Source organism: Apaloderma vittatum, unplaced genomic scaffold (assembly GCF_000703405.1).
Source record: "Apaloderma vittatum isolate BGI_N311 unplaced genomic scaffold, ASM70340v1 scaffold6258, whole genome shotgun sequence".
In the NCBI taxonomy this organism is placed as follows: domain Eukaryota; kingdom Metazoa; phylum Chordata; class Aves; order Trogoniformes; family Trogonidae; genus Apaloderma; species Apaloderma vittatum.
Genome location: NW_009728920.1, coordinates 13,076 through 35,436, shown reverse-complemented (window position 1 = coordinate 35,436; position 22,361 = coordinate 13,076). Strand labels below are relative to the sequence as shown.

The following is a 22,361-nucleotide window of genomic DNA, read 5'->3' as shown; positions in this document are numbered from 1 at the left end:
GGGCCCGCGCGGGGCCCGGCGGGCCCCGCCGCACCGGAGTGGGAGGGGGAACGGCAGGACCGGGAAAGGAGGATGCGGGAAGGGGAACGGGGAGTGCGGGGGGATCCGGGGTGGCCGCAGGGAGATAAGCGGCCTCCCCGGGGGGTGGTGAAGGGACGCGCTGCGGGGGCGTTGGAGGGAACTCGTGCTTCTGGGCGGAACGATTTGGTTTTCTTTGGTTATTTTTTTTTTCCAAATCCTCGCTTCTTGAAAAAGTAAAAGGAACCTGGAAACCTACCGGTTTAAGTTCAAAGGAAAAAAAAAAAAAAGACTGTCTTGTAGCAAAGAGTTGCCAAGGGCAAACGTTTTAGGCGCTGAGGGCTGTGGCTGTCTTTGCCTGGGCATCCCAAGCAGGTTGTTTGTAAATAAAATTTGGGTAAATGCTAAAATATCATTGTAACTTTTCAAAATCTGGTCAAGGATAGCGTTCTCCAGATAGGTATCAAGTACTTAAAGCAAGCTAAAAATACATCGAATTCCTTGTTTTTGCTTCCCTGTTCGACAGTCTATATCTTGGTGCTCATGTTTTCTCACTTTTACCCTCCTGGTTCTCCCCTCATCCCACTGGGAGGGGTGGCCGTGGTGGGGATGCTGAGTGTGAGGCTGAGCTTCTGGCTGGGTTTAGCCTGCAGCAAGGTCTCTCAAGAACAGGGCATATCAAAAAAAAATACAAAAAGGGAAAAGAAAAAGAAAATAGAAACAAATACATTTAGGATAATGACACTGAGTAGGTCTTGACTGCTCTACTTTCTGCTTTGGAAATTGTTTCTCAGAGCAGCTGAGAAACAGACCTTTCCTTTACCTCCAGTAAGATCGAAGACTGCCTTTGTTCTGCTTGTGGCAGCATGACCAGAGGTCCCTAGCTTAGTGCTGCGGCTGAACCAGCAAGTGCTCGTACACTTCTCTTGCCCTCTCACCTGTCAGGAGATGACTATCACCTCTGAACATGAATTTGTGTATTCAGTCTTCAGTTTCTGCTGGCTTGCTTGTGGACTGATGAACTTCTGAAGATGAATGGCTGAGGTTTCCCTCTGCTGTGCTTTCCTGTAAAGGAAAGTTCCTGGTGATGCCTCAGAGATAAAACTACCCAGATAGTTAAACCAGCTAAAACTATTTTGCTGGAGCTATTAGTTTTGATGACTGGAAAGCAGGCAAGCAGTCCTTGAGACTAGATGGAAAATCATGAGCTAGCCTTCCCAAAGAGGTCTCATTTGGAAATTAATACAAACGTACAGATGAAAGTGAGTCTGACCAGCATGCATGCTCATTCCTGGTTAGTTACAGAGCCAAGACTGCTCCAGGTCTATGTAGTAGCCTCAGTTACATATCGCACTCCTGCTCCTTCAGAGCCGTCTCTCTAGTTTAGCATTTTATATACACTGCAATGTATTCAACTGGGAGATATTAACTTGATTTGCGTTTTTAGATATCAAAATAGCATGTGAATTTCACCCACTGCAATTTTTTGACTCTGTAGACGTGCCCATTACACACTAGAAGGTTCTCGTTGAATACATAGCTCTGCCATTTCTCTCCTCTCTGTATTACTGAAAAGATGCAGAGGAGACGAGATAGGTCTGAATTGTTCTCTGAAGCTCTTACAGCCTGGACAAATAATGCAGAAATGGAGTAGCTGAGAAAAAAGGGAGTGAGCAGTGAGGATCAGCATAAGCCAGAGGGATAAAACTGTCAGTCATCAGCTCTCTTTGAAACTCTGTGACTGACAGGCACCCGGCTCTCGTTTTTCCTCTGTACTGCTGGCAACAGCTTTAAAATGTCAAAAAGCTGCAGCAGATTTAGTCTATCCACTTAGCCCACCCATTTTGTGGTTTTAGTTTCCTATTCTATTTATGAAGAAGTTGTCACGCAATGGCCAACTTCTCCGAGTGGGCTTTCCACTGCATGGAAAGACTCAAACATCCTTCATTCTTTAATGTACAACGGGCCTGGACATCATCTCTCCCTCTGAGGAAGTGAGGGCTTTGGAAAGGTAGGGACATCTCATCTTGGGACATTCCCAGACCTGGACCCAGGCTCTCCAGCACTGCCCTGACATCCCTACTCAGTAGTGTGACATATTTCTGCCAAGCAGCTTTCTTGGTTTAGAGAATGAATCAAAGGATTTCCCCTGCAGCTCCTGGTATCTCTTGTAAGAAGCTGCAATGTGTCTCAGCAGCCAAAGTGCTCCTGTTCCTTCACTTTTGCTCCAGCTAAGTGAAAACTGGCCAAGGCAGAAACTGAATCCCTGCATGGGTCGCAGGTTCAATCCCCGCTCGGTCCCCATGTGTTGCCTGATCTAGTTGAGAGGCGTCCCTGCCCACGACGGGGAGGTTGGATTAAATGATCTCTAAGGTCCCTTCCAGCCTAGGCCATTCTATGATTCTGATTCTATGTATATTGCACCAGGCAGACCAAAAATGAGAAAAGTTTGGGGAGCTTTCTAAATAATGAAAATGGCATCCCAGAGGCAGAAATAGAAAACAGGAAGAAATCATTTGGTTTGCATGAAGTCCTAGTGAAGTGCGTTGCAAGCCTGAGGATTAAGTGCTAAATCTCTTTCTTGGATCCGAACTGCTAACAGTTTTCCATCCCTAACTGAAGCTACTTGCCCATGCTGGCGTTTTTACTATTTTGTTGCTATAAGATTTCTGGGTTTAATAGATAAAAAAGTTTAACTGCATTTCAACCATGTACACTGGCTTTTGATGTTTCTTTACTATTACGAACACTGGAGAGGGCACTGGATAGTGGAGTAACAAGATTACCTTAGTGAGACTGTTAGGACGAGGTCCTTCCCAGCTAACTCAGTGTGGAGTCTCATGTGCTCTCTTGCAGAAGAGACAGAAACAAGTAGTAATCAAATTAGAATGAAGGAAATCTAGCCATCTGCCCTGTGTCATGGTGACCAGAAGTTAAAAGATAAACAGATTTACAAACCTAGTCTCAGTGAGGTTGCTTGTTTTGGTCTTCATATATGTATTTCCCGGGAACTGTGATGGCCTCACTTGCAGCAGATAGCTTTCTGATAAATGCTAACAAAGTTATGAGGAACAAATCGGCCTTCTTACTAATGAAAAGCGTAACAGTAAAAGCTAGGGAAAACAAGTCACAACTGGTTCATCCACTTAATGGAGTTTGATTATTGCCGTTTACTGGAACAGTTGGCTTTGGATCCATGTCCTGGTTTGACAGCACCGGGATAAAAGCTCCCTGAGGCTCCTGGCACTGGTGGAAATCACAGTGAGAGGAAAAGGGGCAGCTGTGCCTGTAGGGAGGAGAGGATGGATCAGGTGACCCAAATGGACCAATCACAGTGTTCCTCCCCATGGTGCTCAGTATATAAGGGCCCCTAAGAACAGCCAATGGACCTTTAGTACCTGCTAAGTGAGTTATTGTGGAGTGATTGTCAGCTCCCCTTGTGCTGCTGCTGCTGTTGTTTGTCTCCTGTTTTCACGTTGCGGAGGAGCGCTGTTCAGTGGGACAGGTTGTCTTGCCCTTTGTCTCTAGGTGTGAGTGACACTGCTCCCTTTCTAGCTTTGGGGGCTTTTTTGGACTATCATGGGGGACTCTGGGCTCAGGTGCTTCTGTCTGCTGCCAAATCCGTTCTGAGATTTCATTTTTTTCCTTGGGACCTTGTTGTCATCTGGAAGGTGTGGGTCCCATGTTAACACATTCTTCTGTATCTTTGAGCTTATCGTCATCTGGAAGGTGTGGGTCCCATATTAACACATTCTTCTGTATCTTTGAGCTTATTTTCTTACTTGTGTATATCTGTATATAGTTTGACATCTTCGTTTTTATTGTTAATATTATTTTTTTCCTTTGTCATTGAAGTGGTTCAGTTTTTTTTTCAACCTCAAAGTCTCTCTGCCTGATATTCCTGTTATCCCCTGCTGGGAGGGTGGTGGTGGGATCCCAGGGAGTGTCTGCTAAAGTTTAGTGGCCGGCCAGGCCTTAAACTTTGACAGTCAGGAGCCTTGAAGATGCAGTTTTATCTATGTTGAGCACTTGAAATGCTAATTTTTAAGGAAACCAGTAGTAACATGACCTAATCACTGCACAAGCTACAGATGATAGGTGGGATGGTTTTGCTTTTACAGGATAGATTTCCAAGCAGTCAAGCAGGTATTAAAAAGACGTCTAGTAATGGGAGATTCTGCATTGCTGAATGCCATGGAAATGTCACGAAATTGTCTGATGTTAGAGAGTGCTCAAGGCATTCAGAACAAAATCTTCAGTTCCCATTTTCTATCTTTTCATCTTCATTAAACATAGTGCTGAGCCCCATTTCATGGGAGAAGGCAGAGTTTCTCTTCCAAATGCTCTAAACCTTAACCGGAGTGTCCACTGCTCAGTAGAGTCACTCAGGATCTCAGATGCAGACTGTGCTGCTTTTCAGACTCTCCAGCCCTGGTAGAAGCAATGGATTTTTCTCTGACTCCCATTTTACGTGTGGTGTTGGGAAGGAAGCTGGCGATTTGGCAAGGACTTCTAAATGTCCTGCTTGCTTGGTTGGCCAGCATGCACACTGGATCTGAGAAAAGCATTAAAATATGAAGATTTTGCTGAGATTTCCTTTGAGGTTAACTCAGAAGTGAAAAAATGGTATTAACCTTAAGATAGATGAGGAAACATATCATGGTGGAAGCAATACAGTAAAACACCTACTGTTATAATGATGTACCACTTCTAGGAGAACGGGAAAAACAGAGTATATAGTATTCAGACTTAAGGCCAGCTGTGATGTAATGTCACACGGCTGTTCTGCCCTGCAGGGATGTTGTGTGTTGGCTGCTCTGTGTCACCAAGCCTTGGGTCAACTTATTTTTAACAGGGGTACTGATACAATCTCGGGAAACATGAGTATTTTTTACTCCATAAGCACATTCCTCATTTTGAAAAGGTTTTGAGAAGCATCCTTAGATCGAACTTGTGTTGCTTATAGACAGGTTTTCATTAAAGATAATAGTGTAAATGGAGTAGAAATGGTGCCTCCTGAGAAGCCTGTTTATGAGAAATTTATTAGTTGGCACACAAATCAGTTGTTTCCTAACTGGGTAAAAAGTGATGGTATTGCTGCACCTCATTGTGTCAGACTGGAATGTGTTACCAGAGACCTGGGACTATTCTGACAAGGGCTGTGAGGATGGGTAGTTCTGACACCTACTTTTTTGGTAAACTAGATGTACAGTTGTCCCAAAAGAACATGATGAAGTATTTGTAGTGGCAATGACAAATTACAGATGTTACAAATACAGAAAGGACACAAATGGAAGTAATTTAATGTTTAACTAGTGGTGTAAGGTACACCAAAGGCATTGTGGACTACCCATCAGTAGATGAATACAGCAGATGGTTTGGAGATTTTTTTTTTTAAGGTAATGCTCACAGTCATGTTTTAAAAGCCATGGGATCAGCTTGCTCACAAACCTCTGCTTCCTTGGTAGTAGACAGCACAGAGACCAGCTCACTGCTGGTTGTAGAGGCTCAGCAGAGCAGGTGACATTGCTGTAGGTGACATTGCTGTGGGTGACATTGCTGCAGGCTCTTTCTCAGCAGCTGCAACAAAGCCCTTTAGCAAGCAAGAGAATGAAAGAAAAAAGAAGTCACATTTCCTATTAACCCCCATCTAGTTCCCTAGAAGTATCTATGCTTGTAATCCTTACAGAAACAGCTTGAGTGTCAGCATCAGGCAGAGGCTAAACTCTAGTTATAATTAATTTAGAGCCCTTCACCAAATGCTTTCATTATTGCATTTTAAGAACCCTAGTAGGTCAGCTCTGGGATGTAGGCACTTCTATTTTCACAAGTTCTGCCCAAAAGAAGAGAGTAGAAAGCTCCTGCAATTGCCCCAGGACAGGTGCAGGACTTCTCTGCTCATCTCCAGCAAGACTGAGTTCCTGATTCAGTGGAATAGCAAGCCACCCTTAAACAGCTTTTACCATTTTCCTTTCCTCTTTGGCAATGCATACCAACTTTGCTGCAATTGACTGCACTGCCTAGCATTGATTTTGCTGACTATTCCTTTCTGACTAATAACTGCTGCCCTACTGTCAGGCTGCTTTTGAGCTACGGCTTAAAAATGTGAGGTCCAGGGAGCTAGGGTACAGGAGGAAGAGTGAGAATAGCATTGAGCAGCACAGACTGCTGCCCATGTTTTTCCGCAGCTAAAAAAAAATATGTGGGAGACTGGGTGTGGATGTGTGCGTTAGAATTTCTGATTGACCATAAAAGCTCTGTGAAAGTCACTAAAATTTGCATTATATCCTTATGGAACTGGGTAAATAATAAACATCTGATTCTATCAATCTATAAGCCATGCAAGATCAATTGTGCATACTACAGAAAAGGTTCACCCAAAGAGTTTTTAAGATTTGTATTTAAAACTCATTTAATTGTGAAAACAATTTAAGCTTTGTTTTCTGTTAGGATGTATATAATCTGTGGTAACTGCTTAGAGTAAAAAGTCTCTGTGGCCACACAGGAAAACATAAGCACATTCGGTTCAGAAGAATTATTCTGGGCTGTTTGTGTATGTCAGTTTAGCAGGAGACAAAGAGAGAACATCGTATTTTTAAGTTCAGTGAGAGAAAAGTAAACAGTCTGGTGCAGTTGGTTCACATACTAAATTTTCACCTTAAAATTTCACTTTTTTTAATCAAGCCAAGCCATGTATGTGTACAGCCTTATACATCAAACAACTTGGAGTAACCTGCGCTATGGTGACTTACTGATGAGGGGGACTTTGACTTCAGCAGTTAACACATGGCACTGGGGAAAGGGGATCCTGTCCTGCCCTGCACTCCACACTTAGTATATGATGGTTTTCAAACCCCTTTAGCCTTTCTATGTATGCTTCCCTATCTGTAAAACTAGAACAGCAACTCCTCTTTCTTTGTATTTAATGATTGCAAAATTTGTGTCTTGGAGGGCCTGAAATATGAACAGAAAAAAACCCCAAGGCTAAAACTAAAATACAGAAATGATCTGTTGAAACACTAACCTTCCTAATCCATGACAATCAAAAAATGCTCAAGTCTTTTGACTTGTGTCACACTGAAGGTGTCTGCATTTTTTTTTCCTTAGAGTTCCCTGCTGATTTCAATTTTCAGGGTAACACTTTCCTTCACTCTCAGCTGCCTGCAATGACATGATCATTGTGAATTTAGAAACCCAAAGCAATTTTCTGCCCTGATGCTGGGCCATGCCACTGTCAGTGTGCTGATTTACTTTGGATGGCTGGAAGACATTGTTTCTTAATGCCAGTTTTTGGAAGGCAGAGCTGATGACCCACGTGTATGACAGAGGCTGCTACTGCTAGAGTCGATACCTGGCTAAGTTTCTGTGAAACGAGCATGGTTTCTAGCACTATGGGAGCCACTGCAGAAATTGCAGATGTTAGCAAATAGCGCTTGCTAAAGCTGCTGTCAGAGACGAGGAGCAGTGCTAGCTTGCCACTTGGATGAATGACTCCTTGCATCATTGACACGGTGATGAGTAAGGCAGAGCAGGATCTATTTTGCAAGGGGTACAGTTAGGACTGTTCCCTTTCTGCAGGTTTCTCAGCCTGCAGAGACCTTACAGTGTTCTAAAGAAAAATGGCGAGCAACATGCACTCAGAGCAGCAACAGTGTGCCTGAAAACCCTTGCTGCAATGCAGGATACTGTTTCCCCAGCAAAATGGATGCAGAAGCCAAGAGCTGAACAATAGCTGCTGGGATGTGTGTCTTCTCTTGGTGAGCAAGGATCTTAATAGCTATGTAGGAGCAAGTCCTCTTCTTAAAACCTAACAGTGCAGGAAAGTCTGTCTCAGCTAAACTGATTCTGGAGGTTTTAAAAAACAGAAGTCTGTGCTTTTTGTTCTCTCTCTCTTTTTTTTTTTTTTTTTTTTTACCAGAAAGGGAAAAGACAGAAATTTTGGAGACAAGCTTAGTGTTATTGCCAGTACAAATTACCAAAAATCTTTATGGTTTCTAGAGGTGACACTAAACATGACAATTACTTCCTACGCTTACTGCTATGTGATCCTGGGCTGATGAAGCTTGAAATGTATATGCAAAACCAAAGCAGAAAAACCTTGACTTGTTGCTGTGTCTTCCTTTTATGGAGAAATGTGGTGTTTTGAATGGACAATGGGATATAGCTGAACGGGTTTAAAGCTTTGACTTTGCAAGAATGTGCCATGTCAGAGCTAGAAATTGCAATTGTTTAAAAGTATGGTGCTTGGAATAACTGTTTTTAAACTCCACTGTACAGATGAGCCAAGGGGGAAAAAAAAGGATTAATCAGTTTTAAGACTTGACAGTGTATGAGCATCATTATATCATTCAGCATATTCTAGGCAAGTAATACCACCCATCTATTAGCATTATTGTTGAAGACAGACATGCTTCTTTCAAAGACCTACAGGCATTGGAGAATTTTCAGAGTAGTTAATTGTCCTTGTTTTAAAATGTTCAAATCATGTTGCCATGCTATTTTAAGCTTCAATTGCTTCACATTCCTACCGTTTTGCTTAGTTAAGCCTGTATTTGCAGGCTAGACCCTATGGATGTCATGACTTTCTTCTGATAAACTTCGATGAATTTTGGCAGTCCCAAATTGAGGAATTCATTCCTCTTTAGGAAAGTGCTTATACAATAATGTAATTTTAACTATTTCCTTGCTCAGGATGTTTTCACATTGTGTTTTCTCTAGATCCTGAGAATGTTTTTCAGAGCTCTTGCGGGAACTATCATAATATCCATAGAGACATTTGTGCCATCTGATTAACGGTGTTAGCCGCTCTTTCCAGAGTCCCCCTCTCCTAACCACTGCACTAACAGTGCATGCAAATTACTGCATCCTCACAGATGCTAATTCACTGCTGGCATCTCCTAAACATTCCTGCGTACCCTCTACCCACAGCTGGCCACTCCAAGAACTCTTTCTGACCCCACTTTTGCAGAGAACATCCTCATCCCAGCCTTGACCAGCAGCCATCCATGCTCCTTTAGTGGTCCTCTGGTGAGGTGATGAGAGTGCCCTGTGAAGTCCAGGGCAGTCGAGCTGCCTGCATCCATCAGCAATGCAGCACGTGTTAGGCAGTTGTTGTGTATTCCTCACCTGGCTAATGGGTGGGCATCCTGGCTGCAGTCCTCCCACCGTGCACACGGCTTGTACCGCACTTTTGCCTGCAGTATTTGGATTTCTCCATCTGCTCGTTCTTGCTGTGCAACAGTTTCCCCAGCGTTGCTGTAAGTCAGACCACAGGTATCCTGCACTCAGCTGCCTGTTTCACTCTCTACTTCAAGAACCCTCTCACTCTCGGAGTCGCAGGCAGCAAAACCACACTTACAAATGATAGTTCCTTTTCCACAAGTCTGTGTGCCCACACCTTGCTATCGGTTTCATCACCATTATATGTCATTTTGATACCTAGGCTTCCTGTTTTTCAAGCTCAAAAAAGCATTTCTTTGTCGTCTTTTTAGTAGTATTTTGCTTTCTATCTTCATGGTTTGGCTTATTTTGTAAACTAGATGTGTTTTTTTTCCTGTAGTATTCACATCAGCTATGTGGACACAGGTGAAATTCAATTTTCAGTGCCATTGTAGTCCCTGTGGCCTCAACATGTAGCTGCTTAGTTCTACTAATCTCCCACAAAATTTTCAAAATCATTGCTTTTAAGGCTGCAAGTAGCCTTGTGTTTGAGTGTAGTTTTTCCTTCTAGATATATGTCCTTGCTTTTGGCTGCATTAAGTACATTAAACGTGGCTAACTAAAGTTTACTGAAGTGTAGTAAAGCCTGGGAACATGTCGGCTCTCTTATTGCTTGGATCTGCCATGTAATTACTAGTTGCCTCTTGTCTGACATCTTGTAGGTAGAATTACAATTTACATGGAAGTATTATGCTCCATGTCTAATCCATTTAATTTGTTTAATATAATTAGAAGACTTCAAGACAAAATAGGAGTAACTTTGAGGATATTTTAAAAAGCCATCAACGAATCACTGTTATTATATTGATGGAAATCAACACCATTTTTTCTGCCTCATCAATTCCAGAACTTGGTTAGCTAACCTGAAAAAACTCTTTTGCACATAAAATAAAGTTCTTAATTTAATTTTTTTTCCACCCAGCTTTTTTTTTTCCTGTGATTATCCTAAGAACACTTTGAAAGTGTATCTCATAAATATGAAGGACTGTTCGCATAATCTAGTATTGGTTTTTAATTTACTGCAAATCCAGATCAAAAGGAAGCAACATTGAAAGCGCTGCAAACTTTTATATACAAATACTTTGGTTCAAAAATTAACTACTATTTAAAAGCATGAATTTATCATGAAAATGCATCTGTGATTGCAAGATTCAGTATTGTGTGCCCTGATCACAAATAATGTTAACTAGGAACGCGATGCCTTTTCAAGTATAAAAGAAAAATAAATACTATACAACTTAATTGTAAGAGAGAAAGGAGGTTACAATGACCAAAGAACTGAACAAAGTGAGATGCTGTAGCTTAGTTACCAACTTTTCAAATATTAATTATCACTGACTTCATTAAGGCATGTTAAATGTCCTTACATGCAGTAACTGACGGTGCAAGGCTTGTTTACCTCACAAAAAAAGAAGCAGCAGACACCAGCAGTTGGCAAATAAGCCCAGGTGAAGTACAAAACAAAACCATGGGATATGTTCCTTGGTTGGCTGGCAGCTGCAGCAAATTACTTAGGGGGCTGGGAGGATCCTCGTCCTTCCATATGAATTGTAGAATCTTAGAACATTTTCAGCTGGAAGAGACCTTCAAGATCATCAAGTCCAATATTTTCCTAGCCCTGTCAACACCTAAACCATGTCCCTCAACACAACAGAATCATAGAACACACAGAATCATAGAATCGCCTAGGCTGGAAGGGACCTTAGAGATCATCTAGTCCAACCTCCCTGTCATGGGCAGGGACGCCACCTCTCGACTAGACCAGGCAACACATGGGGACCGAGCGGGAATCGAACCAGAAGATACAGACTAAACACACATAATAAACACACTGGAGTGTTTGACTAGATGATCTTTAAAGGTCACTTCCAGCTCAGCACATTTTATGATTGTTCTTAGGGCAGCAGTAACTGGATAAAATTCAATGGATTAGAGAAAAAAGTGAATAACTGACTCCCACCTATGAGTTAGAGGCCCCACATTGCAAAAAAACAATTAAGAGATTATGCACAAGGAGTTTAGTTAGGAAACCTTTAGGAAATATTAAGAAAGATTTGGGGCGACTTAAATGAAGCTAGCAGTAGTAGAAATTTTGACTTTTTCACATTTCCAACTATTTTCTTTTACACTGAGCTATAACTCTCCTCTGTCAACCTCCTGATGCACAAAGGTGTTGATAAATGTATTTAGATATAACACTGTTATGTGATCTAGACCTTTATTATAAAAGTAGCATGAAATATTTTACTGTCATTTCCAGTTTTAAAGTCTATGACTGCAACTGAAATATCTGAGAGCGTGACTACTCACAGAAAACACCAGCCATGCAACAAAAACGTTATCTGAGAGAAAATATATTGGCAAAGGTCTTCCTTCAAAAAATACACTTAACCATGGGCCTAGTTTGGACAGTACAAGTCTTAAACACTGTAAAAAAGTTTGTGGGTGGTTTTTTGGGTTAGTTTTGGGTTTTTTGGCTTCTCCTCTTCAAACGAAAACAAATCATTAAATCATTACTGATTTTTTTTTGATGGCCAAAAAAAAGATCCATTAAGTGGGAAAGTGACAGATAGGCTTTGAAAAGAAAAATATCATCTGCCCTGGCAAGTAATTTCTAGAATATCCTGTAATTTTACTGTCCTAAATATCACATGTCATGGAGAAATAGTGAACTGGTATCTTAAGTCCTGGTCAGGACGTCAGATAAGAAAAGAAAAGCTCTCAAGTACACTTTCTGAGTCTGCCACGGTAAATGGGGTGTGTTTGAAGAAGGAGCCTGGGTGTGCCTGGGACAGACATCTCTGCCTGAGCTTGTCACAGTGGCCTGACACTAAAGCCACTGGAGAGGAAGAGACACGTGTGGGACAGGAGTCATGCAGGTGCAGCACTGTGAGTGTCTCCAAGGCTGGGTGAGACGCAGTCCATTCTGCAAGATCACATGGACCTCGCACCTCAGACATATCTTTCAAGAGAAATAAATAAGAACTTCATTAAGTAGAAGAATATTTACAAAACAGAAACAAAATATATACTGGAATGCACTTAACCTCCACAAAAGTCAGCTCAAACTATTACAATAGGAATGAGACCTAGAAAAGACTGCGTTGTATCATGATACATGAAATAGTCCAGCAAAATGTCATTTGTTGCTTTTTATTTGCTAAAAACAAGTGTTTTCAAATGCTAATAATTTGTTTTGGTAGGAATTACAATGTGAAAATCATAACAGCATCCTGTATAAAAATACATATACTTTAAAAAACAAGATAATCTCAAAACCATTCTATTTTACCTTAGAGGTTTATGATGGATGCCAAAAATCACTTATATCGTATCTGGAAACTGTTACAAATGACATATAATGAATAAGTTTTTCAGCTGTGATGGTTCCAAAAATTTCATTGCATTAAGTGTTGTTTGCTTCACCGAGTCCATCACTCTCTTTGGCAAAAGAGATTCTGCATTTTAGAGTATTTCAGAAAATTACTATTCAGTCTTCCATTTCTACGTGCAGTCCCCATTGTTCCTTGAATTGCAGGAGATACGTTTCTTGGTCCTCTGATGACTCATCAGATACCTCTTTCTCATACAGTCTGGACAAAATTCCCTCTTTGTCAGGATCATCACACTTTAACATTCCTTCACACACTTCATTCTCAACACTGGACAAGGTAGGAATATACAGTCTTCCAGTGTGAGGATCCCAATCTACTAATATGACCTGTTCACCCCCTTTCTCTGTGAGGCCCTGCGCTAGTTTTTCCAGCTGACAATAGGATGTCTGCCCAATTTTTTCAGTCTCCAAGTCCACCAAGTTGATATGGGCCTCCCTGTCTGCTGGATCAACCATCTTCAAATTAAGTTTCTCTATTTTCTGTCCCGAAGGAGGATCTGCTACCCTCGCCTCTAGCTGGGGACAATACAGCTGTCCTATTTCCCTATTAACCAAGTCGCCCAAAGCAATCTGTGGCTCACCTAGGAGTTCCCTGGGCACACAAGTCTTCTCTTCGCGTTTCTGACTGTGACTGAAGTCTTCAGTCCTTAAATCATGTTCATACTCTACTGTCCCTGTGTTTTCCTGTCTTAAAGTGTTCTTTGTTCCAGGCTGGCCATAAGATGGCCAGTTCTCACTTTGGTCCCCATCTGCTAAAGTATTCTCTTCATGTGAAATATCAAGCAAGTGTTTTGTTTCCAGTGTTTCTTCTGAGGGCAAATCCTTCCCTTCAGTGCCATTGTAAACAGTATAATAATGGGGAGGTTTCCTTTCTGATTGATGATTGGATTCCTGAGATGGCCTATTCTCATCCACATTAACGGTGATAAGGTTGATGACTATTTTCTCACGTGGCATGAAAACCATTTCCTTGCATTTGTCAGTGTAGTGCCATACCTGGAGAGCAAAAAATATTTTGATGAGTGAAGTACAATAAAAATACCATCTCACTGCTTCTTAGCCTTATATTTTAAAACAGTATGACAGTATATGCTAGATCTTATGAGGAGGTTATTTCAATGTAAGAAAGAAGGAAGTTGATCATAGAAACCTCCAGAAGTGTTAATATGCTCCACTTTTTAAAAAAGTCTACATTATGACCAGCTCTAATATCCCTTTTCTTATCCTCCCTATGTCAAAATAATGATTAGAACATTTCTGTTAAATTCTGTTTTTGTGAAATTCCATTTTTGTTTCCACCAGCATAAACTAAAGTAACTTTGGAGAACACATCAGAGTTGTCCTTGGGTCATGGATTAGAGAACCGATTCCACTCTTAAACTATTTTTTTTTTTTAAACTAGGAAGTGCAGTGAAAACCACATCCCACAAGCACAGGGTCAGATACCATGTTAAGCTATAGCTTAGAGAGAAGTAAATAGTATCAGGTTTCCTTTCAGAGGAGAAGCTACACACTGAAGTACAAAAGAAAAACAACAATGAGAAGCTGCACTTCAGTGCTTCCAAGCTTGAATAGAAGACTAAGATCACTAATTGAGGTACAAGGTAGCCCACAAGGTCCCCCAGGTCAGAAGTGCTGGACCAAAACAAACTGCTTACTCCACTTGCCCCTGACCACATGGTGTATCCATGCAGAACAGTCTCTAGGTTGGGAAAGCCAGACAGCAGCATTAAAATACCAGGTCTATATTAATTTGTTACCTTAAGATCAACTGAACCCAGAAGTGGAGAAATAAAATCAAAGCTTTGAGGTGGTCATAAGATAGCACAACAAACATTAAAAAAAAAAAGAACCTCAACATGCAAATTACACTTTAATTAGAGAAAAAAAACCTGCTAGAATTGGAGTTTAGTCTGCCATTGAATGCAAATTTTTCACTAAGTTGTCCTTTACGTTCTTGGACAGTAAAGAGCTCTGTCCAAGGGAGACCAAGGCATCGTCCCCCACCCTGCCCTCCATCCTAGGATAAAAAATAAAGAATGACTTTTTACCAGGGCTTGTAATGACAAGGGACAATGGTTTTAAGCTGCAACAGGGTAGCTTTAGACTGAACATAAGGAAAAAATTCTTTACTGTGAGGGTAGTGAGACACACTGGAACAGGTTACTCAAAAGAAGTTGTGGATGCCCTATTATCGCAAGTGTTCAAAGCCAGGTGGGAGCAAGCTGGGGCTTTGAGCAACCTGATCTAGTGGGAGGCATCCCTGCCCATGGCACGGTAGTTGGACTAGATGTTAGATGATCTTTGAAGGTTTCTTCCAGCCCAAATCACTCTGATTCTGTGATAAAGCTGGTGCCTCATCAAATGCAGGAGGTATCTCCGTGCACATCTGAACACACTGCAGCAGTAGCTGCTCTACTTCTGAACCCAGAGGCCCTCTGCAAACATTACTCCTGTCATCACTGTGCTGCTCTAGATTTCTTCAGAAAGATTAGCATGTTGAAACCAGCTCCCTTACAACTCCCATCCCATGGTGCCATGCAGATTGGATTAATAAAGTGTTCATTCATTATTGCAAGTGCATGTTTATGGTTGAGCAACTTCTTTAGAGACAGCTGTGAGAAAGTTCTGCTGGACTCATGAGCTGGAGACAAGTAAAATTTCTTTTACCTTATGTGTTCTTTCTAAAAATCGACAAACTTTGCAGCCCTAAGAAACCTGCAAACATTTTTACTTAGCGTATTTGGGCTGTCTGAATGCCAGGATGTGTTTGTTCATACAGTGTTGGATATTAGGAAATGGTGCAGTGTTTGAAAGCATTCTTGAAATCTATATTAAATTATTATTCTTGCATTTAATGAATCTCAGTTGTGATGTTCTTTTCTTGGTTTCCTCCTAGCTGACTCGGACCCCCGGAAAAGGCAGAGCGTGAGTGCCGAGGTTGGCAGTGACCTCCTGCAACAGAGAACACTTACCAGGTTTGTTGGATGTTTCTGTTTGCTGATGTGAATATACCTGTGCACATAATAGCATGTCATTGAAATAAAAAGGACAGCCAGCATGATAGGCAGAACATATCCAAATAGGATTGTTATAGTCTCAGCTGCCGTTTTATCTGTTAACAAAACAAAAGTTTTCATTGTACTGAGCAACTCTTTTATGTATTCTGGTATTAATGTGTGCTTTTTCGATACGGGGTGCAAAATTTTTAGATAAATAAGGAATTTGCAGGATTTTTTTTAGAAAAAATACATTTGAGCTACAGTACAATTTTTTATTATCTAAATTATAAATTATATCCCCAAAAAGAAGTTATAAGCCCTCCCTCAGGTTCTCCTGTTGCTAACTTCAGACTGACCTTGCTCTGCCACTCCCAAACCTCATTTCAAAGTGAAAAAATATTCTCCATTCACTAAGACTCAAAGAATGCAGATCCTTTTCTTCAGATGTACTGATGTACCTTCTACTCAGTAGATCCGAGCTATGTTTTATTAAACACTTTTTCATCAGTACAAGTGCACAGAGACGGGAGAAACAACACTAGCGTTCACTCTCAAAACGGATTAATAAAAAACTTACAAACTTAATCACTACAATTTTGTCTAACTTGCATCTTTATTTTTGTAATTTGCCATCTTACACATACCTTTCAGGGTAGCAATGCAATATTCTTTGGAGAAACCACTGTGCAGAAGTGGTGTGATGACATGTATCTGTGCGCTGACACAGTAAACCGTGTCAGGTTCTAACTGCGGCACAACTAAGGTGTTGTTGCTGATGGAGAAGAACCACTGAAAGACATTAAAAAAAAAAAAAGATATTTTTTCCCCCCTTTACCTCCTTAGTTACTGAAAGGTAAAGATCTTATACATAAAATATGTTAAAAGCACACACATTTTCTGGAAAGAATAATGGATACTGTAAGAACTGCCAGCTGCATCCTTTTTTTTTGAATGCAATCAAAACTCAAGTTATTCATTAGGTCACATCCTCTCTAAATATTTTACCTTCCTTTCAATCATTCTTCTGCCACTACTGAGCAATTTCATGCTTTATATCAAGCAGGACCATGTGCCACCACTAGCCCACATTCTCACGCTGATATTGCAATAGAGCTAAAGCATCACTCCAGCCCTGTCCCGACACATAGGCCAATAAAAGGCACAGGGTACAGTTCCACAAAACCTTTCGAATTGTGATGTTCTGGTAAGGACAGAAGCCTTAGAATAATGGGTGTTTTGTAGACCTTGGAGTCCAAAGTAAAGTAACTGCTGTATGTCAAGCACCTTTATGACCCCTCTCCCCTCTAAAGAAAACCCAACCTCCCCAAAAAAAGCAGAAAAAACTTTTGTCTACCTCTAACTGCTAATCTTGACATTTTAATATCCCTTTTGACAGAAGGTGACTTTTCTGGTGTGAAGTTTCTTTTCAGGAAATTCAGAGATTTGCCAGGCAGACATTGCGCCCGGAGGACGGGATGAGAGGAATGAATGTGTTCGTGACTGAACTTCTCTGCATCTACTGTGTTCACGCTGGGAAGCACTACTTGCTAATGAAATGTAAATCTGCAGAGACACACAAATGAGGATACTCAGATGTGGTGACAAAAGACATGCTTTGTCATAACATATTGTGAGTATCGCCAGTAGACGGACTGGCTGAGGAGCAGCCCTGATGAAGCGGGCTGGGGACAGGCCACAGGCTGAACACGAGCCAGCAATGTGCCCTCACAGCAAAGGAGGCCAACAGCATCGCGGGCTGTGTTAAGAGGGGAAAATGGAGGGGAGGGATTATCCCCCTCCGCTCAGTGCTCATCTGATCACATGTAGAATACTGCGACTGGTTTTGTTCCCCCCAACACAGAAAACACTGTCAAACTGGAGTGGGTTTAGCAGGGATGGTTGGGGCTGGAGCACTTGGCTTGTGAGGGACTGGAGTCTGCCCCTGGGGAAGAATGCATTGCTTTGGGAGAACGTAACAGCAGCCCCCCAGTGTGAGCCAGGGAGGTCATCAACAAGACAGAACCAGGCTCTTCACAGTGCTGAATGGTGGGAGGATGAGAGAAAATGGACATAAATTCAAAAAGAGAGGTTCAGATTGGAAGAAATACTTTTTCCCTATGAGAATAGTCAAATGGTGCAACAGGTTGTGCAGTCTCCGTCCTTGGAGGTTTTCAAGACGCAACTGGACAAACTCTGAATGACCTGGTCTGAGCTCACAGCTTTGAACAGTATGTTGGACTAGAGACCTCCTGAGCTCCCTTCCAACCTGAATGATTCTACAGTTCCTATAAGGCTATGAATCTTCTTTCAATCTTACTATTACAAACCAAGTGCATTTAAAGAAACGCAGATTTAATAGATGCAGTTCTACAGCCTTGTCAAAGCTTACCCGCTTCTTTGTTTTTTTGTTGAGGATGGACACGTTATATTGCAGGCCAGGATACACTTGAAGTAGAGATATGGATTCTCCCTCAGGGCTCCTCTTCCACTTCTCAGGAGCAGTCAGAAAGATCGAAATAGATTTCTCAGTAGAAGATACACTTACCACGGGTGGATCAATTTTAGCTAGAAAAATGAAAACATACAAAAAGCAGTCAAATGCAGCAGAAGCACACTGATTTGACCATGCAAATTCCTGTGGATGATATTAATTTTTTGTAATGTTTTGGAGGGTCTAAGCAGGACTTCAAACAATTCATTTATATTGGTAGAAAATCATTTTACTAGATAACTAAAAGGATCTTTACAGTGAGAAGAGGAACACTGATTTAGAATTTTGCCTAGGAATTCCTATGACTTCCTAGGATAAAAAACCTTGAAACTCAGTTTGCTATAACAAGCTAAATTGTCAATATGTTCCCAGATTATCTAGCACAGATAAGGGATATTGTGCTTTAGAGCATGATTACTGCCTGGCTTAATAGATCCTTTTTAAAATTCGAGTTCTTTATACTGTGGGCATTCTGTGGCCACAGAATAAAACTTCACCATAGCATAAGAGAGTACTATGTTCAGCTCTGGGGCCTCCAGTGTAAGAAAGATGTAGACCTGCTTGAGCGGGTCCAGAGGAAGGTCACAAAGACGATCAGGGGGCTGGAGCACCTCCCCTATGAGGACAGGCTGAGGGAGTTGGGGTTGCTCAGCCTGGAGAAAGAGAGGCCTCCAGGGAGACCTTATAGTGGCCTTCCAGTACTTAAAGGGGGAAGATAAGGTGAGGGGTAATGGTTTCAAACTGAGAGTGAATGTAGATTAGATATTAGGAGGAAGTTCTTTACTGTGACAATGGTGAGGCTCTGGAACAGGTTGCTCAGAGAAGCTGTGGATGTCCCCTTCCTGAAAGTGTTCAAGGCCAGGCTGGATGTCCCTGCCCATGGCAAGATTGGAACTACATGATCTTTAAGGTCCCTTCCAACCCAAACCATTCTATGTTTTTATAATTCTACGATATATAAGACTGTATACACAACACACATATATACAAATTCTGTACTTTTCAATTACTTCTGCCAAAAGTATAAATGTTAGACAACTGCAAAAAAAAAAAACTAATGTCATGTTAAACTTAAAATATCGTATGCTGTGAAGGCACATGCAGTCTGAGTACACGGTATTAATCAAGGCCATCGAATATCCAGCTGTGTGATTAGCTTTCCTTACTGTCTGTAAGGGGGTTGAATCTCGTAGTCTCTATCCAGTCTGAGCACTTCCCATTTAGGAAGGCTTTAACGCTTGCATAGTATTGGTCTTCATAGTCAGAGGTTTCATCGGAGAGGTCACACCATGTTCTGTTGATATTCCTGCATTCTGGCTTTCTAATCCATTTGCCAACACCATATCTATATCGGAAAAGAAAGAGAAAGGAGCTGTACAGAAGCTACTGCCATGATATTAGTCATCTGATAATATAGCCCAGAAACTGATGTTACAACTAATAAAACAAATTGCTCTTCTTGCAGAAATCTGCAATTTCAATGAATTCCTAACTTCAGCTGAGATAAAACACAAGTTTTCCACAAGTTTTTAAAGAAAAATAAATCAGAGGAGGCTCTGTGAAGAAGAGGCCACATGGAACTAACTGGGATGTTACTGATACCAATCTAAGTCCAGTTTTGTTTGCACAGACCAGAGATCTCTCAACTTCAGTCTCCACAGTTTTAGTTTATACTCTAAACACAAAATAACAGAGTCAGGATAACTATTTCTATAAAGGTAAAGAGTTCTGTCAGAATGGTCAGTGGCTCATTCCGGAGATGGATGATGCTCAGGGTCTCCAAGATGAGTGGACAGGAGACTATTCATTCCTGACTGTTACTTCTTTTTCTAGTTTAAAAGAAAGAATACACTGGAATACAATGAACTTCAAAACCCTTCTCATTGGGCATACATGTGCTACCAACAATGCCTCAGTACTGACCAGCTCTTATACGTTAGCAGAAGAAATCAAGATTTCCTTAGAAAATCCCTGCCTAGGTTTGCTCAGAAGCTCCTGCTCCTCAAATTCACATTATTAATAACTACTCTTTGGCTGCTAATTAGTAAGGGGGTGTGGCAGCTTCTACAGGACTGCAAAATAGTATCAGTCACCAGCATTTTCCAGATAGCTCAAGGCCTTGCTCTCCTAGATAGGTGGAAGTACAAACATACAAATATAGAATCATAGAATGTTAAAGATTGGAAGGGACCTCGAAAGATTGACTAGTCCAACCCCCCTGCCAGAGCAGGATCACTGAGGGCAGGCCACACAGGAACACATCCAGGTAGGCTTTGAAAGTCTCCAGAGAAGGGTATTTTTGTAATCAGCACAAAAGACGGCCATACCTGTGACTACAAACTCCTCCATGGACCAGCTGACCCTGCAGAGTCAGCATAGCTTGTGCTCTCGGAGCATTTTACCTTCTACACAATTACTGTTTATTCCACAATTACTGAGCACTCTCCCCTCTTCCAGGAGGTGGACTATGTTGCTCCTCTGTTAGCACAGAGAGCAAGATCTGAGAAGTCTCTAATGCAGAAGCAAGACCTTGCTGGTTTTAGTAGCCAGTTCAAGTAACAGTAAACTTCTGGAGGTCTACATTTGTTTTAGTGGCAGGAAAACATTACTAGACTGAGGGAAGTGTAAATATTAGAGGTAAAAATTGGGGACGTTACACCATCCATGACGACAGTGCTACACCTATTCATAAGCTAAACTTCCAGCACTGTCCTTCAGAAAGACCCAGTGCTCTCTCTGTAGCAATAAACGAAATGGATTCTGACATCCTCACTCAGGTTCCTCGATAGCCTACAAAGGTGCAGACCTGGAAAATATAAAGGCCTGATTTCAATCATGTTACTTGGTTTTCTACAACAGTTGGTAATTTCAGTGGATTTTCTCCTAGACTAGGCTTGTGGGATCAGAAGAAATCTGTGAGGGCTGGATCTCTTAGAAAACGGAAAACTAGATGCTGTTAATGTTCTGTTAAATACTGCATCTCCAGATCTGTCTAAATGTGTACAGAAGGCTAATGTGTACAGATGCCAATCCACAGCACAGCCTTCCTTCGTCCTTGTGTCTCATTTCTCAGGGATGCCCCTGCAATCTTCCATGTTGTATCCCACCCTTCTTTCATAGAAAGAAAGTCTCCCTACACTTTTTTTTCCTAACTGGATCTGAAGTGAGAAGTACAAGAAGTAAAAAACCATATTGCTCAAATCTAACCCACATTTTAGTTCTCCTTTCTTTACTTTTTAGCAGCCGTATCTTGCAGAAAGTTTTTTAAATTATTATTTAAAATGTTAGAATAAAAGTCAGTAGGGGATAAAATAAACAAGACAACTTACACTGAGTACTTCACCTTGTAGAGTACCCCATCTCCTGTGCCTTCTGGTGCTGACCAGTGAAGGACATTTTTCATGTTTACAGATTCAAAATGGACATTCCTAGGGTTAGGCAAAGAACAATACAACTCTCCTGAGAAAGAAAATAAGAAAGGAACAACATACACTAAGAATCTGCTTCAAAGTTAACAAAAAAAGATACTTATTTTTAAATAAGCCATAAAATTCAACATACTTCCTTTCTTATCATTACAAAGTTGTTGGCCACAGAAATAAAGTTTTTTCAAAAGTGTCCCTAGCTAGTGCAGTCTCAAATTCTATCCATATGAGTGTGTTTCTTCCCTAGCAAAAATGACTTTGCCATGTATGACAGACATTGGCATGGAAATATCCAGGGACTGGAAGCTAAAAGATAGAGAGGTTTGGCCTAGAAGAGATACAATTTTAAAACTGTAAAGGTATTTGAATAGCAGAACAATTTAATGTTGGAAACTGTAAAAATATCCTCGATGCATCAATGGACAAACAAGGTAATTTAAAAAAAAAAGACTTGCGGAGTCTACTCCACAAAGATGGCTTTATGACTTCACGCTAGAGAATCAGGCAGGATGATCACAGTAGCCCCAGCACCATCTGATCATCCACGTTGATTCTCTGGAAAGCCAAAAGTGAACACCTACTGATAGGTCACTCCTCTAAATTGCCGTTCATTGCACCAGCTTTTGAAATTAATAAACAAGCAAGCCTTACAATCCCTCACTTCATGTCTTCCTAATACCCACACCTGACATAATAAATTTAACAGAGGTGCACACATTCCTAAATTGCTTGTGAAACGGAGGCCCGGGGACAGAATCCCAAGCTCCAAGCTTTGGCTCCTCCTGCCACAAGACCTGCGCCCATGGGAGCAA

At 41.3% G+C, this 22,361-nt stretch overlaps 1 protein-coding gene across 1 annotated transcript; it reads right to left on the bottom strand.

The window, feature by feature from the left end:
* Window positions 1–12,727: 12,727 nt before the first annotated feature.
* Window positions 12,728–21,581, bottom strand: IL20RA (interleukin 20 receptor, alpha). The gene is made up of 6 exons (XM_009874242.1): window positions 21,454–21,581; window positions 19,291–19,469; window positions 18,023–18,198; window positions 16,278–16,422; window positions 15,607–15,746; window positions 12,728–13,627 (listed from the first exon to the last, which is right to left on the bottom strand). The coding sequence occupies exons 1-6, from the start codon at window positions 21,525–21,527 to the stop codon at window positions 12,728–12,730; spliced, it is 1,614 nt and encodes a 537-aa protein (XP_009872544.1). The 5' UTR covers window positions 21,528–21,581.
* Between the last annotated feature and the right edge of the window lie 780 nt (window positions 21,582–22,361).